The following is a 15,634-nucleotide window of genomic DNA, read 5'->3' as shown; positions in this document are numbered from 1 at the left end:
TCAGTGTGTTTTTAGATTTCTGTCAGGTGGAGTTGCGTCTCTTGGCTCACCTGTCAGCTGACCCACAGTTACTGAGAATCTTTCAGAAACCTGAGGCAGACGCATTCACTATGCTGGCGGCCCAATGGTGGGTACACACACCGTAAGAGTGTCACACCATATACACACACAGTATGACTGTCACCATCCCAACACTTATACAGAACACATATTTGCTTTTATTTTTATCATTTTGATCTGTACATATTTGTTTTTAGAGACACATATACACTAAAATGTTTTAGGGTCAGTAAGAAAAATGTATCAGCATCAAATGGTGTACACATAAATATTAAGCAGTTTTCAGCATTGACGATAATTATAAGAAATGTTTCTTAAGCACCAAATCTGATGGATCATGTGACAGTGAAAACTGGAGTAATGGCTGCTGAAAATTCAGCTTTGCCATCACAGGAATAAATGACATTTTAAAATATTAAAATAGAAACCCATTGTATTTTAAACTGTAATACAATATTACTGTTTTGAAGCAATCTATATTATACTGATGTCTTTTATATTTTAATGAAAGTGCTAGGTAATTTTTTTTAATTGTGTTGATGCTAACAAATGAAAAGATATTAGTCCCAGAGAGTAAAGTAAAAAGTGTTTAAAGAATGCTAGATGTTCCATTTGTCACACACATGAAGGGTAATAAACAGGCTGTGAAGAGGGCAAAGAGTCCTGCAGTACCAGTCTGTGTTTTTCACCCTGCGGCTGTGTGCAGTGAACCAGACAGAGAGATGAGAGCTGATCATTCTGATGCTCACATCTCCACAGTTACCATAGCACACGGAGACAGGCCTGTCAAGACAAAGTGTGATGTGATTGCTGACATGAGCCCAGTATGTGTGTGAGGATGGTTTCGTGCCCCCACTCTGTAACTTACTTTCTAATGACCCCAGATCATCCCAGTATTTCTGTTTACATGTTCCTTCTTTTATGTTTGTGTGTTGCTTGCCACAAAGAGCCAAGATTTTGATATCATAAAGTCTAAGTGCTGACCTAACACTAGCCGCTTCTCTAATGCAGTAAGACATCTGCTGGCAGCCTTTGATTCCCTGTCACAAACACTGATGCCTCCAGCATACCAGCACTGCTGGCACTTTCATTACATAAATGTCTATGTCTCTGTCTTTAGGAAGGGTGTGAGCGAGGACACAGTGAGTTTGGAGGACAGAGAGCATGCCAAGCGTATCGTCTACTCTGTGGTTTATGGAGCTGGTGAGAACCATGTTACCCATAATGCATGTACGCTGTCCCCTCAATCTAGAGAAATAACAGAACATTTCAATATTCATCCTTTATTTTACATTGGAACTCTAGCCTTAAAAAGTGCTGTAAGGAATTCGTTTTTTTGCTAACTTTGACCACGCAATCTTTCTCTCCAGTGGCTGTTTCAAGCAGTCTTGTGAAGTCCTGCTTGCTGCCATCTTTGCTCATGGCGACTCCCTTGAGCTGTAAATGCCATGTTACTAATTACTGTTGAGCTGCAAGAAAACACCCCGACAGCACTGAAAGAACGTGCACAGTCCCAAGTTGGAGTAAAACACAAAAAATACTTATCTGTATTTGAATATCATCCTGACAGGAATGATTGTGGCATAGGCAAAGCAGAGATACATACGAAAGAGAAAAGTTGTGACCCAGACTGCAGGGCTTTGCTCTATAAGTCAAGTGCAGAGAGCTTATTGTTCATAGTGGTTGCTAGCAGAGATCTCCCAGAATCTGGCTTCCATGACTACAGCCTGAAAAGAATCTTATTATGTGTTTGTGGAGGAGAGAGAGGGACTGAAGGAGGGTGTCACTGTTCTACTTTACTTTAACTGGGTCAGCTAGAACCTATCTCTGCTTGTTTTTTCTCATTTATATTTTTCAGTCCAGTGTCTCAAAAGTGGCTCACTAAAAAGTGTTTGTGAGCGTTAAGTTGCTGAATAAGCCATTTATTTCACTCTTAAAAAGACACAAAGCTTGATGCGACAGAGCGAAACATGTTCATTTCTACCATACTGTCATCTCAGGAAAACTGAGAAATAGAAACAGCATGAGGAAGGCAATATTGAGTGACTGAGTGCTGGTAGAAAGTGAGAGAGAAGAGGGGTGAGAGCGCCACAGTGTCAGCATATGTTGATAATCTTGCAGAAAGCAATGGATTGCCATGGTTACAGAATACTAAAAGGAGGTGTAGCATGGAAGATAATCAAAAACAAACACACACACTCATAGGTGAGGGGGAGGGGTGGACACACACACACACAATTGGGTCAGACTATAAGAGGCTAACTATTGAGTATCCCAGAGAGAAGGATGATTTAGAGGTGGAGAGGTTGGAGTAATTAGGCAAAAGGAGGAGCACCAGAGAGCAAATGATCTCAACCAGTGATAATGCAGACACACACTCTTCATTACTTCTGCGTACCTCTTGCCATCTTCATCTCCCTGCTCACATGCTTGATATATTCACTCTCCATCTCTGTCTATAAATAATCTCAATTACAGGCAGACTGAAGGTCAGATGAAAATGAGCCTGAGTCTCTCTTGTGTATGAACTCTGTCCTATGTTATTCAACAGGTCACTTTGCGTAAAGCAAGTTGCATGTCATGCGGCTAATTGTTACTGTAGTTGGACTGATGTCAAATTCTTTGAATTTTGATGGTTGGAGTAATGCAAGTAGCTACCCGATGTCTAATGCTACAGTGTTTCTTAGGTTTTTATTAGTGCTGCTTTCTAAGCTTCACTGTTATTATCAACACTATAATTAGGGTTAGAGATCTGAACCAATCATTAGACTTTAGTATTGAACTATGGCACACAGCTTACTTGTCCTGTGGACATGATAATGCCTTAAATTGTGTGCCGTAATGAAGAAAGGTCGGCTGAATGACCATGACTTAGAATTTTTGCCTGATGGATAATAAAATGGGGTAAAAAAAAAAAAACTTTTGCTGTTCAAAAGTTTGGGGTCAGTAAGATTTTTTTGTGTTTTTGGAGGTGGATTTTGCTCACCAATGCTGCATTTATTTGATTAAAAACGGAAAAAAAAATCATATTGTAAAATATTAATACAATTTTATATAACTTGTCTATTTGAATATATTTAGAAAATGAATTTAGTACTGTGATGGCAAAGCTGCATCATTCAGTGTCACATGATCCTTCAGAAATTATTCTGATATGCTGATTTGGTGCTCAAGAAACATTTCTTATTATTATTATCAGTGTTGGAAACTGTCGGCTGCTTAATATTTTTGTGGAAACAGTGATGCATTCTTTCAGGGTTCTTTGATGAATAGAAAGTTTAAAAGAACAATTTATTTGAAATATAAATCTTTTATAACACTATAAATGTATTTTTTTCTTTTCAATATACCGGTAATGTGTCCTTGCTAAATAAAAGTATTCATTTATTAAAAAAAAAAAATCTTAATGACCCCAAACTTTTGAACTGCATTGTACATGTTAAATCACATATTACGCAATATCAGAAGTTATAGTTAGTGGTCAAACTTAGTGCTCTCATGTTTTTATCACATTTTTTGTCATGGTAGTTGTTGCCATAGCAACATTGGGAGAATGGATTTAGCCTTTTTCTAACCAACAATTCTGTGCCTCACCTAATTTTGTCTTTTTTTGTCTCACCTTGAACTGTTTTAAGCTTGGAATATTTCTGTTCTCATGCTGTTGTCCACTGACACTCTCTCCCTCTTTCTCGCACACAACCATCGCACACAGGAAGAGAGCGGTTATCAAGTATTCTGGGTGTGAGTGCAGAGGAGGCCAGCCGTTTTCAGGACTCTTTCCTACAGACGTACAGAGAGGTGCCGGCCTTCATCCAGCACATCATCCAGCACTGCCACGAACACGGTGTGTGTGATAAATGGAGAGTAGAAACTAGGCAGCACAGCAGCTAACGCTCACTTATAAAACTCACTGTGTTTAGAGCTGCCGTTAGGACTCACTTTTACTGATATTACACACATCATGGTTTTTACACCACTGTGTGAACTTCACACAAAGTCGCTCACACTCATTCTTTCACTTCTCTTACTGCGTCTCACAGTTACGTTTGCTGCTGCCATTTATATTCTATCTACGTTCTCCTCAGTGTTGCTTTAACAAGATCCAGCAGGCAGGTTACTGGCCATATTTACTATTATTATCAAATTTGAAATGTAAATTTAGTTTGGTGTGCTGTATTGGCATGATAAATGATCATACATTGTATGCCAATGCAGAAGATAAATTAATGAAAAGATACCATAGTAATGGCATATATAAGCTTGCTACATCTTCGTCAGGCATTATCATATTGAGTCTGATAAACAGAGTTATCTTACTACTGTGATGTACAGTGCTTTGTGTTTACTTTATATAAACTGGTTAGTAGTAAAAACCAATGGGTATATTTTAACTGGCAATGGAGTGGAAAATTATTGTCCTTGAAAGAGATCTTCTCCATGTCAGCTGAAATCTAAAGGGGACATGAATATTATGCGAACTAAGAGAGAAAGCATTCCCTCTTATCAATGAAAAATTACTGAGACTTTACCTTTGACATTAGACATTACCTTTGCTATCAAACATTTCATAGATTTCACTGTATTGCATTGTATTCAATCAGAAAATCAGTCAGATACAATCCAAAAAATATATATTTATTGTCAGTGTTCCTGTTCTAATAGCTGATGATCTCGTTTAGTGCATTCTGTAAATTCACATATAGGTTATAAAATGAGTGTTCAGAGTTACTCATCAAACAGGCACCTCAGAATGTGAAACTGAAGGTCCAGGACTGCAAGTTCCAGCCAAGTGCGCTCATTACACGATCAATACTGGAGATATTGACATTCCTGCACAGCAACAGAACACCTGCTATCATTTTGCTGGGAAATTTATCAGGTTTTGAGGGGGAAGAAAGATATTCAAGAAAATGAAATTGAGAAGGGAAAAAAGCCTGAGCTTTCTCTCTCAGTAATCCGTTCTAGAACAGGGTGTTCCAGTAGGAGTCTGATAGTGTCTAATCTTCCATTCAGGGAGACTTTATGTGCTGTCTTTTGATTTGGAGAGTTGATTTTATGTAGTTTAATGTGAAAGAGACCAGACTGATACAGGATCTTTCTCAGAGGTGAAAAGTAGAATTACTTATTACCTGCTGATGCATGCTTTGATGGAGGGCCTGAACTACAGTGACCCCAAAAGGTATTTGGAAACTTAATGGGATAGTTCATCCAAAAATTAGTATGTCATCATTTACTCACACCCATGTTGTTCCAAACCTGTATCTTACTTATATGAAACTATTAAAGATATTTTGAGGAATTACAATTTTTTTTTTTTTTTTTTTTTTTCATATGATGGAAATCAGTGGTCACCAAAATAGTCTGGTTACCAACATTATTCAAAATATCTTTTGTGTCTCGTACGATGACAGAATTTTCATTTTGGGCAGACTGTCCCTTTAAGTTACACAAAAACGTATGCGTGTCATTTCATGAACAAAATATCAAATTAAATTACTTTTTTTTTTTTAAAGAAATAACATAAACTCACTTATAATGCAATAACTTTTACAAAAAGAGGTTTGGACAATTTCTGCTTGACAAATAGTATGGTGATTAATCTGACCTGCTAGGACGCCTGCCTGAATTTGAGGGTAGTTGATGTCATACATCCCCTGAAATGGTCACAGTTGGTTAGAACTGCAAATACGGTTTTATTGTATATTGGTTTTATATTTTATGTAATGCAATGAAATAAAATGAAGTGTCTTAAAGGGATGGTTCACCCAATAATGAAAGTTCTGTTGAAACTTGCGTCGTTCCAAACCTGTGACTGACTGACTTCTGTGGAACCCAAAATATATATATATTTTTTAAATATTATTTTATATATATTTTTTGCCAATATAATACTTTCTCTTTTTTTTTGGACCCCACTGAATTTTCTTTGTATTGACAAAAATAGTTAAATTCACAAAATTGTCTTTTGTGTTATGTAAGCCCCTTTCACACAGCGCTTTGAACCCGGGAAATTGCCGGCAAATTGCCAGAGTGCCTTCTGTGTGAACGCAAACACGACCCAGGATTGATGCCGGGATCGATGCCGGGTTGGGGACCTAGTAACATTGCCGTGTTCAGTCCCGGAACGCGCGCTGTGTGAACAAAAGCTATAATAATGCCGTGTCGTAGTGATGACGCTGAAGTCGGTATCGTTAGCCAGCTGTGAAACGGTACGTAATACGCAAGTTTATGATCGAATCAGAGAAATGCACAAGCATGGTTTCTCGAGAGAGAAATCGCAGCTCATAAGCAAACTTAAGACACTGCTGAGACATTAAAGTCACATCAATGTCACGTGTCTTCACAGGATTTTTACGGGTTGTGTGTGAACGCACTCTCTGATTCCGGAAAATCACTGGCAGTGTGAATGAACCAAAATCAAACGAACCCGGGTCAAATCCCGTGTCTCTTTGTCTGTGTATTTTCCGGAATCTCTGTGTGAAAGGGGCTATAGACACAGGTTTTGGAATTATGTTGGGGGTGAGTAAATTTTGACACTTTTTTTTTTTTTTTTTTTTGGGTGAACTATCCCTTTAAGTGTCCAAATATATGCGGCCACTGTATGTTATTTCAGCACACAAACTTGGAAATGTGACATGAACGGGTGATGACTTACTGTCATACACTTCGATGAGGATACGCCAGACAAACATTTCACATTTGACAAAACACACAGAAACAACACACGTGCTCATAATCCTCAATAGCAGAGAAACACAGTAGCACATTCCAGTGATGTCTCATTAGTGTTGTCAGTACATATGATGTGCCCACACTGAGCCACACACATTCCTGGACACTTACACATATACATGCAGTGGTCTCTCTTTGTGTCCCATAACTCCTGGCGTCTCTGTGCTTCTGGGAAAAAGATTTTCCAAATGAGTCCACCAGCTGACCTCACTCTTTTCCATCAGGGGTTTATGCGTAAAGCTTTTGACCTATTGTCTGCCTTACCCCGGAATGCACTGGCATGAGTGATTCGTAAAGAGTCTGTGTGAATGAGTGACTGAGTATAATAAGGTTGAAAGTGTGTATAAGTTGCTGTGTATGTTCTTTCTTATTGATGCCTTAGGATTTGTGAAGTCCATAATGGGAAGGCGCCGTTCCCTCCCTCACATTCACTCTGCTGACTGGAGCCTTCGAAACCAAGCAGAGAGACAGGCTGTCAACTTTGTACTACAGGGTATTGTGTGTTTCTACTTGTGTTTGTAATGTGTGTGTGGCATTTGTGATTGTCACAATGACTGTGTGTGATTCTTCAGGCTCAGCTGCAGACCTAGCCAAAATGGCCATGATCAAAATCTGCTCTCAAGTGTCTTCTGCCTCTTACACTGCCAGGTACATCCATCCGTTCATCCATCCAGTTTTCCACTCCCTCTTATAATCCCATGTGTTAATACTACATTTTGTGTTTGGGAAATGTGGTAACATTTTACATTCAGGTTCAATTAGTTAAATGGATTGTTCCCACTAAATACTGCCATCATTTACTCACCATCATGTTGTTCCAGACCTGTATGACTCTCTTCTGTGGAACATAAAAGAAGATACTTTGAAGAATGTTGGTAACCAAACTGCTTTGGTGACCACTGACCTCTGTTGTGTGAACGAGTAAACACTGAGAAATGCTGTTTCTTTTATCTTCCACAGAAGAAAGTCAGTCATACAGGTTTAGAAAGACACGAAGATGTCAATAATGGCAGAATTTTCTCTTTTTTTGTGAACTATCCCTTAAATGCATTAGGCATCATTCACTAACAATGAACAGTACTTTTGCAGAATTTATTAGTCTAGGTTTATGCTAATTTAGACATGCTAATACATTTTTAAAAAAGTTTATAAATTATTTACAGGGCTTAAAGTATTCCGGCACCGTGCCGGATCTCCGGCGTGCGGCCGTGAGGGAGAAAAAAAATTAAAAAATTTTGAAACTTGCATGCGGTTCAATATTTTCGAGTCAATTGATTTCACCTACCAATCATATGAAAGGAACGCAGCTCTTGCTAACGTTGCAAGCCTATCAGAAGCAGAGCAGGGCGGGGCCTGGCAACACAGTGTGGTTGAGATTTATACGTCACGTTAGCGTTGTCGGGGAAAGGAGCGCTAGTTCATGAAGCTTGGGGATGATGTCCTACCCACGGGCGTAATTTCCTATGGGGACACTTTCCAAAATCCCATTGTCCCCCCCACCCCCACTCAAATTAGTTTGTTATGATGTTTAACCGCACGCCGTCATTGCCACAGAGGAGCAGGACCGAGCCTGTGTAAAATAGCTCACTGAATGTTCTAATGAGCAAGTAGCGGTTGCAGCACAGACAGCGATGAAACGGCAGAAACTACAACAGGTGACTTTAATGTCATCATGGATGAAAAGAAAGAAAGGAGATGTGAGTTGGTTCAGTAAATTAGTTCAGGTCAGGATAATCATATTTTCTGTACACCTGTTGATAACTGAGCTAACGTTAACATACACTGCTGCTTGGTAACTTCAGACTTGGCTAAATTTTTAATTTTAATATTTAATTAAATATTCTGTGTAGCTTACAAAAAAAAACAAAAAAACATTCTGTGTAGGCCTACCATGAAAACGAGTCCACTTTAAACCGCAGCATTTTCTGTCAGCAATGTATGACAAGTAGCCTAGTGCTGTCATAAACGCATGCGATTCATTTGTCCAGCTTTAATGTTAAAATATTTATCGCAGCGTCCGTTCTTTCTGTCATCCTTTGGATTATATGATCATGCTCCTTCACGCAAATGTTTTAAACTATCAATGCGCGAGAAGACAAAAGAGAACGCGCTGTCAGTGAATGAATGTCCTCCTGAAACACACACACAGAGAAAGACGCGCGCCAGTATCGCAGTCGACAGTGCGCCATTGAGTTCTCTTTCGCGCTTGTACGAACCATAACACACATTTATGCCAAAATGACAGTTTTGTCGAGTATCTTCACAAGAACAGTCAAATGAGTTAAATACAATCTTAAATAGTTCGTAAAGAGTAGAGAATGAGATGCCTGAGATCCTGCCAGCAGCGGCGGGTATTAAAGTGACAGCAATTCTCTCTGTTAGTAAAGTTGCTATCCAAAGAACAATGGGAAAATTACTAACTGCTCAACGCTTAAGGATTAATCTATTTTTCATTATATATATATATACATATATAATTTATGCAGTGCGGACTGTTTTATAAACGTATTCAATTTCTATATAATTCACATCGGTTAGACAGGTAAGGTACAGGTAAATATGACATTTATTATGGGTTTAAGTGATGATTGTTTTAAGTTTAGGCTACTTAAATTAAAAGTTATTATTTTTTAAGCCTAATTTCAAATTTTGGAAAAATAAATTTTCATCGAGACATAAGTAGCTATATCAGTGATACTGGTCTTCATTCATAAAAATATGCCATTAACATGCTTGAAAATAAATGGTGCTAATGAAGCCCAAGCCACCCCCCCCCCCCCGGCCCCCGCCCTCCGCCTCCCAAAAAAATGTCAGGCTCAGGATTTTTTTTCACTTTAACCCCTGTATTTATATATTTTATTATTTCTTCTCCACAGATATCTTTACTTTCTCTTTCTGCATATCCCTTGATATTCTTTGTCTTTCTCTCTTAGCCTCTCTGTGTGAATCACTCAACTTGCAGTGCAGCTCTATATTACAGTCATTTATCTTTGTTAGCATCTCTCTATCCCTCCCTCTTCATTCTATCTCTTCACCCCTCCCTCCAAGTCTCTTTCGATTCCTCTCAGTGAGTATTATGAGATATGTCTGCAGTAGATGGCATCCAGACCAATGTAGAGCAATAAGATTACTGAACCTTTTAATGTAATATTGGCGTCACATTCCAGAAACTAAACGCATCATGGTTTAGTGGTCATGGTCTGGTCATTACATCCCCACGTTGAGATTGATAGTTCTGTTCTAGTTTCTGTGTGTCTTGATCTTTTTAGGCTGGTAGCTCAAATCCATGATGAGCTGCTGTTTGAAGTGGAGATCTCACAATTGGAACAGTTTGCTGGTGAGGGAAACCTCACATGACCTGTTATATGAACATGAAAGGAATATTCTGGGTGAAATACAAGTTAATTTCAACTAGTTCTGTGTAAATTATCTCTGAATTATTTTCTGTGGTAATCAGTCTTATTTTAATAATATTTCTATATTATTATAGTTTTTATTAATAATTTGATTTAGCTTTTTTAAATATTTTTATTTTAGTTTAATTTGTAGTTCAGTTAGTTAGTTAGTTAGGTAGTTAGTTCAATCAGTTAGTTTAACAAAAATGTTTTAATAATTTTAGTTAGCTCTAATAACTATGGTGGTAATTGACATTAAGCTGCAAATGCTGTCAAAAGAGCATAACTAGTATTTTACCCAGAATATTGGTTTAGAGACAAAAAGTGATTTCCATTCAAAATTGTGAATCTTATGTTGGTGAACAGTGCTGGTGAAGACGACCATGGAATCTCTTCAGCACATTGCCGATTTGGAAGTGAATATCTCTGTAAGTGAACATCCACACAGCTTTATTTAAAAGACAATCATTTATCTTAGTATGAAGATGAGCTTCTGGATGTAGAGAACATGCTGTGATCTATTCAGAGTCTTCCTTGTTGCTTCAGAAGCATTTTATTGCTCTAATAGAAGCCTTAATTATATCAGAAAGACTATCAAACAGATTTGTCCACTACAAAGGTGATTTGCTGTGTCACAGCGTTTGATTGGTAACCTAATTAAGCTGAATTACATTTCCAGATGGCCTTCCATCCTACAGCCTGACTTTAATTTACTATAAAACTAGCGTAAACGATGCAGCAGATGTAGGTCAATAGATATAGATGATCTAGTGATGGCAGTTCATTTCTTTCTATTCTCAGGTGCCCCTCAAAGTCTCACTGTCCACAGGACGGTCATGGGGCTCAATGTGCGAGATGAACCTCCCCTGCACCACTACAGCTACTTCTGTCTGAGTCTCCCGCTCTTCCTCGCCATCCCGTTACTATGGTAACCGAGCTGCTGCAGTTCCCAATTCTTGTTTCTTGCTGATGTATCCGAGGGCAACGGTAGGAGCAGGCTGGATCGTACCAGTTTCTATTTTGGGGGGCTTCCCTTCATTTAATTTTTAGCCTTTCACTGTTATTCTGTTGTTGTTCTCTCTGTTCAGAGGCTTATATCTCTTTGCATGAGAATATAAGTAGCTAATAAATCTTTGTTCTTTGTTCATTTTCAATGTTTGTGCATCTTATATTCAATAAATCTGTCAACTCACATATTCAGTGAATAAATAAACATGAGCCTCTGTCCAGAACAGGCTTCATTTCAGCTGTATTACTGGCAGTGCTATCTGTTTCTCAGCTGCTATGATGGAACGTCTGTCTCAGAATGAATATTAATAAACTCAGTCCTCATTTAGTGAGTCTCGCTCACTCCATTTTAAACCTGTTAATCTTATCTCTTCCGTTTCCACGGCACCTCACAACTCGTTTAGCAGCACCCACTGGCCTTTCTCACATGTACACAGTCCACACACACACTGACCCAGATTTTCAGTGTCCGTCTGTGGCGTCAGATCTTAATGCCCCTTATCAATACAAACACACCCTTGAAAAATGTTCCAGTCTCTGTGCTTGTTGCTGTTGTGTTTTTAAAGGCTATAAGTTACCCTCTCTTAATGTCATATCACTGAAAGCCTGTCTTAAAGGTCTGGCACTGAGAGTATTTTACCATGCTAGGTCACGATCTGTTTGTTCTTTCTCAAAATCATTAATTAATGCTCAGTACTCACTGAGAATTGGCATAGAAGATCCTTTAGAATGTGTAATGGGGGTCAATAATGAGATCATGTTTTGCACAAATTATTTGAGCCTTGCGTGTTACTTATGACTATGAACTGTTTCATGGCTTTTTTGTGCAAATTTTTCATTTGCTGAAATCAAAGGTCCCTTCAAAGGCCACTGCTTTAAGAGGTATATAATGTTGCCCTTATTTAACCAGACTTTGTCATTTTTGAATGTACATTTGTACATGTACGCATGCAACTTCAGACACGTGCTTTATGCATCATTCCTTTAATTGATACAGTATGTACATCCTTTTCTTTCATAAATCAGGAAAACGTTTCTTTACATCTTTACAAAGTTCCTGTGTATCGAGGAAATGAAAGAAAAAGAGAAAAGGTGGGAACGTAAACAGCAGTTAAAAAGAAAATAATCCAAAGGAAACCCAGGCAGTACAATGATTTCAGACTCAAAGAACCAGGTGATCACTGCGACCAAACAGGTAAAGCAAGGTCAGATTTAACTTGCTAAAAACTAAAACCTCCCTTTTCTTTCCCCAAACTCCATTCTGCCCATTATCATACTAAAACCAGCCCCATTTTGTTGCTACTGACCCGCCCCATGTATGGCTGCATATCATTTCCCTGCTGTGCTTTGTATGGGCTTGTTTCTATAGTAACAGGCAGCCAATGACTGAAATGTGTTTAACACACTGACAAAATGGGGCAACTAATGTCAACTCATACCAGAATCTGTAAACGAGCATTTCTAAAGCAAAGAAAAATGTGTTACTCCCAACTTGAGAAATTGTTTTAGTGCCATACATTTCCAAAGTAATTTCCAAAGTGATTTACCCATAAATTAGCCATTATTTAAAATACTTAGTAACCTGCCGGCACTTTGCAATGCTTCTAAGAGCCCCTAATAAGTGCTAAGAGGATGCAGGGACTCTGAAAGTTACTTTTGCTTCTCTGACTGGCACAAATGTAAGCAGATTGTATAGTTAGAATTGTATCAGTTTGCAGTTGTTTCCCAAAGTGTATTGTTGTTGTTGTTGTTGTTGTTGTTGTTTTGTAAACATCTTAATTATATTCATATAGTTTCTGTTACAAAACGATGACAAAATGTCCCCAAATGCTATTTACAGTAAATTACACTTTACAGCTTTACATATATTAAAATGTTAATAAAAAAGGTTAATTGTTTTCAAGAAAAATCATAAAGCTTTGTTAATATGAACCTGTGCGTATTTTGCCACTTGTAAAACTGGCTGTGTGGTGTTGATTGCCGTCACAGATTGTTGGAAACTGCATTCCTCGTGGATCAGGAGATCATGGATTTTTAAGACCAACCAATTGTGGTTCAGAGCTTGACGTAACTTTCAGAGGCCCGTGACATCACTCGGTCACAAAGGTTTCTCGCTTATTTTTGTGGGTACAACATAAAAATCCACCATAAACTGAAGAATTCAAGATGCAAGTAAACATGTTAGTTGTAATTAGAATTAAGGAAATATAAAAGAAATGAGGATATACAAAAAAGAAAATTCACATTCACACTTTGTCAGGCCTTGGCTTGCCCATGGTGATGTTGCTGTGCCATTACTAATAACATCTTAGCGACCGTCACCAGTAAAGTATGAGGGATTGAACATCAATGCAGCATTTGAACATTTATATAATCTCATGGATCATGTTCTTATGTTTGTTTTTTCCCAACTGTGATACTTTGCATTATTGCTTTATAAAATGGCACATAGGCTTGATTTTCCAATGAATTCTACAAAGATGAGTTTATCTTAAAGACAAATGGCAAAATAAGGAAATATAGCAAACATCTCAACTTTGGCAAATGCAACTTTTTAAGAAATACTGTTGATACATTGTAGTGAATCATAGATAAGCACATGAGACGAACCCTTCTTTTTTTTAAATCAACAAAAAAAATCAGAAAGTTGTGCTACAAGTGGCACTACCTCCTTAGCACTTGAATTCACAATAAGTGAGTGCTTTCAACCCAAAAAAAAAATGAAAGGAGAAGGAAGCAGCTCCACATTTTGGTGTCTTGGCTTGTTCCATGCTTCACCTGAAGGGTGATAGTGATGCAGCAAGACCATCTACCATCGTGAATCTTCTCTGACTTCCTTCTCTGTTAAGTGAAACATTCTTAGCAGCCATCTTATTCATGCAGGTTACCAAGGTCAATCTGAATGCCTCATCATCAACTGTTCTTTCTAACACTAATGTATAAGAATGCACTTTATTTCTGTGTTGTTGTTTTTTGAGACTTGGGTAAAACACCAGATTTTTTCTTGCGTAACTTAACTTGGCCGCTGTCTTGAGCACTGCTCCAACTTTCAAAGACATTCACCAGCCAATCGAGTCACCAGTCTAAACCCACATAGGACACTAACTGTACTGTATATATAAATCCAGCTGAATTGAGCCATTAGCATGTGCAAACGTTTTAGCATGTGCAAAACAAGCGGCGTGATCAGGAACTGGTCAACATGTTAGTTAAACACAAGCAGTCACACAATCATGGTGTTCTTGCACTTACTTGCAATTTTAGCATTACAATAAGGCTGTCTTCAATCTGGCAACAATACATGCACCTTATAGATAAAATTCCCAATCCCATGCTAACTGCATTCGGAATAATAAGTTAAGGATTTTCAAGGCAGTTGCTCTACAGAAGAATAACACTCAATTACATCAAACACTGTTCAAATCTGGATCTTCAAAATACATAATACTTTGCTAACTGCCATGTACATTCAAATCTGCCAGCTCTCTGGTTAATCATTTGTGTGTGTGTTTTTTCTGTTGATCTGGTACTGATTTCTAAATGTGGAATTGAACTTCATGCTCCTTGTATATTTTCATACTGCATTACATTTGCGTTTGATCGTTTTGGCAATTGTTTCACAAGATATCAGGTTAGCCTGTTTGATGTTCATGTTTAAACATCCCATCACAGATTTGATCAGCCTAACCTTTCTTCTTAAGGATATTGGTGCATTCAAATATCCATTCAATGAGTCCATTTTAAGGGAGACAGGTGAATGCTATGTCTAATTTGACTGGCACACGCAACTGGCAAAGTTGTGTCTACAGATTTGCTTTCTTGGTGCCTTGTTCATTTCAAACCACATGGCTAAAATAGGGACGTCCTCAAGTAAAGTGAGAAGCGTCACGTTACTTATCTGTAATCAAAACAGCGCATTCAGTTAAATAATTTTCAAGGCCTTCTTAATGATAAAAAAGAACATCTCGCAATATCCTAAAAGATGACAATAACTCAAGAATTTTAGAATGAACAAAAATTACATAGAAAAAAAGAAACAGCTCCACTTTTAAGACTTGCCATGTTAAATATGGTATTTTCTTGCTCATTTTTCATTCAAAGACGTTTCATGCAACAACAATTTCTTTGAACAATGAAACACATATTTGTTATATGTTCAGTTAAAAAAAGAAGAAGCTTGTTTTACATATTTTTAAATATACTTCTTTTCCAGGGCAGGCACCGTACGCACAAACCAGGTACAGAGGCATGCCACATACTTGCATTGCTCTTGCATTCTACTATTGGCAGCTGTGATGTCATTGAAGCAGCAAGCTGGTGGGTAATCCTATTGTTTGGTTGACCCCGCCCATCTCACATTCTAAGCCATGCCCACAACTCTCCACACTGCTACTGTGACATCACAGAAGAATGGGGATAGATAGTACAAGCTAGAATGG

General features: G+C 38.1%; 1 protein-coding gene across 1 annotated transcript in view; it reads left to right on the top strand.

Moving 5' to 3' along the window:
• Positions 1-11,081, top strand: part of poln (polymerase (DNA directed) nu) — a gene marked incomplete at both ends in the record, with an annotated part of 40,434 nt that extends 29,353 nt beyond the window's left edge. Inside the window, 8 exons of the mRNA XM_081389905.1 lie at positions 16-127; positions 1,181-1,263; positions 3,773-3,904; positions 7,175-7,285; positions 7,365-7,440; positions 10,062-10,129; positions 10,554-10,615; positions 10,989-11,081. Coding sequence (XP_081246031.1) covers positions 16-127; positions 1,181-1,263; positions 3,773-3,904; positions 7,175-7,285; positions 7,365-7,440; positions 10,062-10,129; positions 10,554-10,615; positions 10,989-11,081 — 737 coding nt within the window. The remainder of the gene's footprint in view (positions 1-15; positions 128-1,180; positions 1,264-3,772; positions 3,905-7,174; positions 7,286-7,364; positions 7,441-10,061; positions 10,130-10,553; positions 10,616-10,988) is intronic.
• Between the last annotated feature and the right edge of the window lie 4,553 nt (positions 11,082-15,634).

The sequence above is a fragment of the Scardinius erythrophthalmus genome (genome assembly GCF_964197995.2).
Source record: "Scardinius erythrophthalmus genome assembly, chromosome: 2".
Classification (NCBI taxonomy): domain Eukaryota; kingdom Metazoa; phylum Chordata; class Actinopteri; order Cypriniformes; family Leuciscidae; genus Scardinius; species Scardinius erythrophthalmus.
Note: the sequence above shows the minus strand (reverse complement) of the source record. Positions and strands in the feature narration are given on the sequence as shown.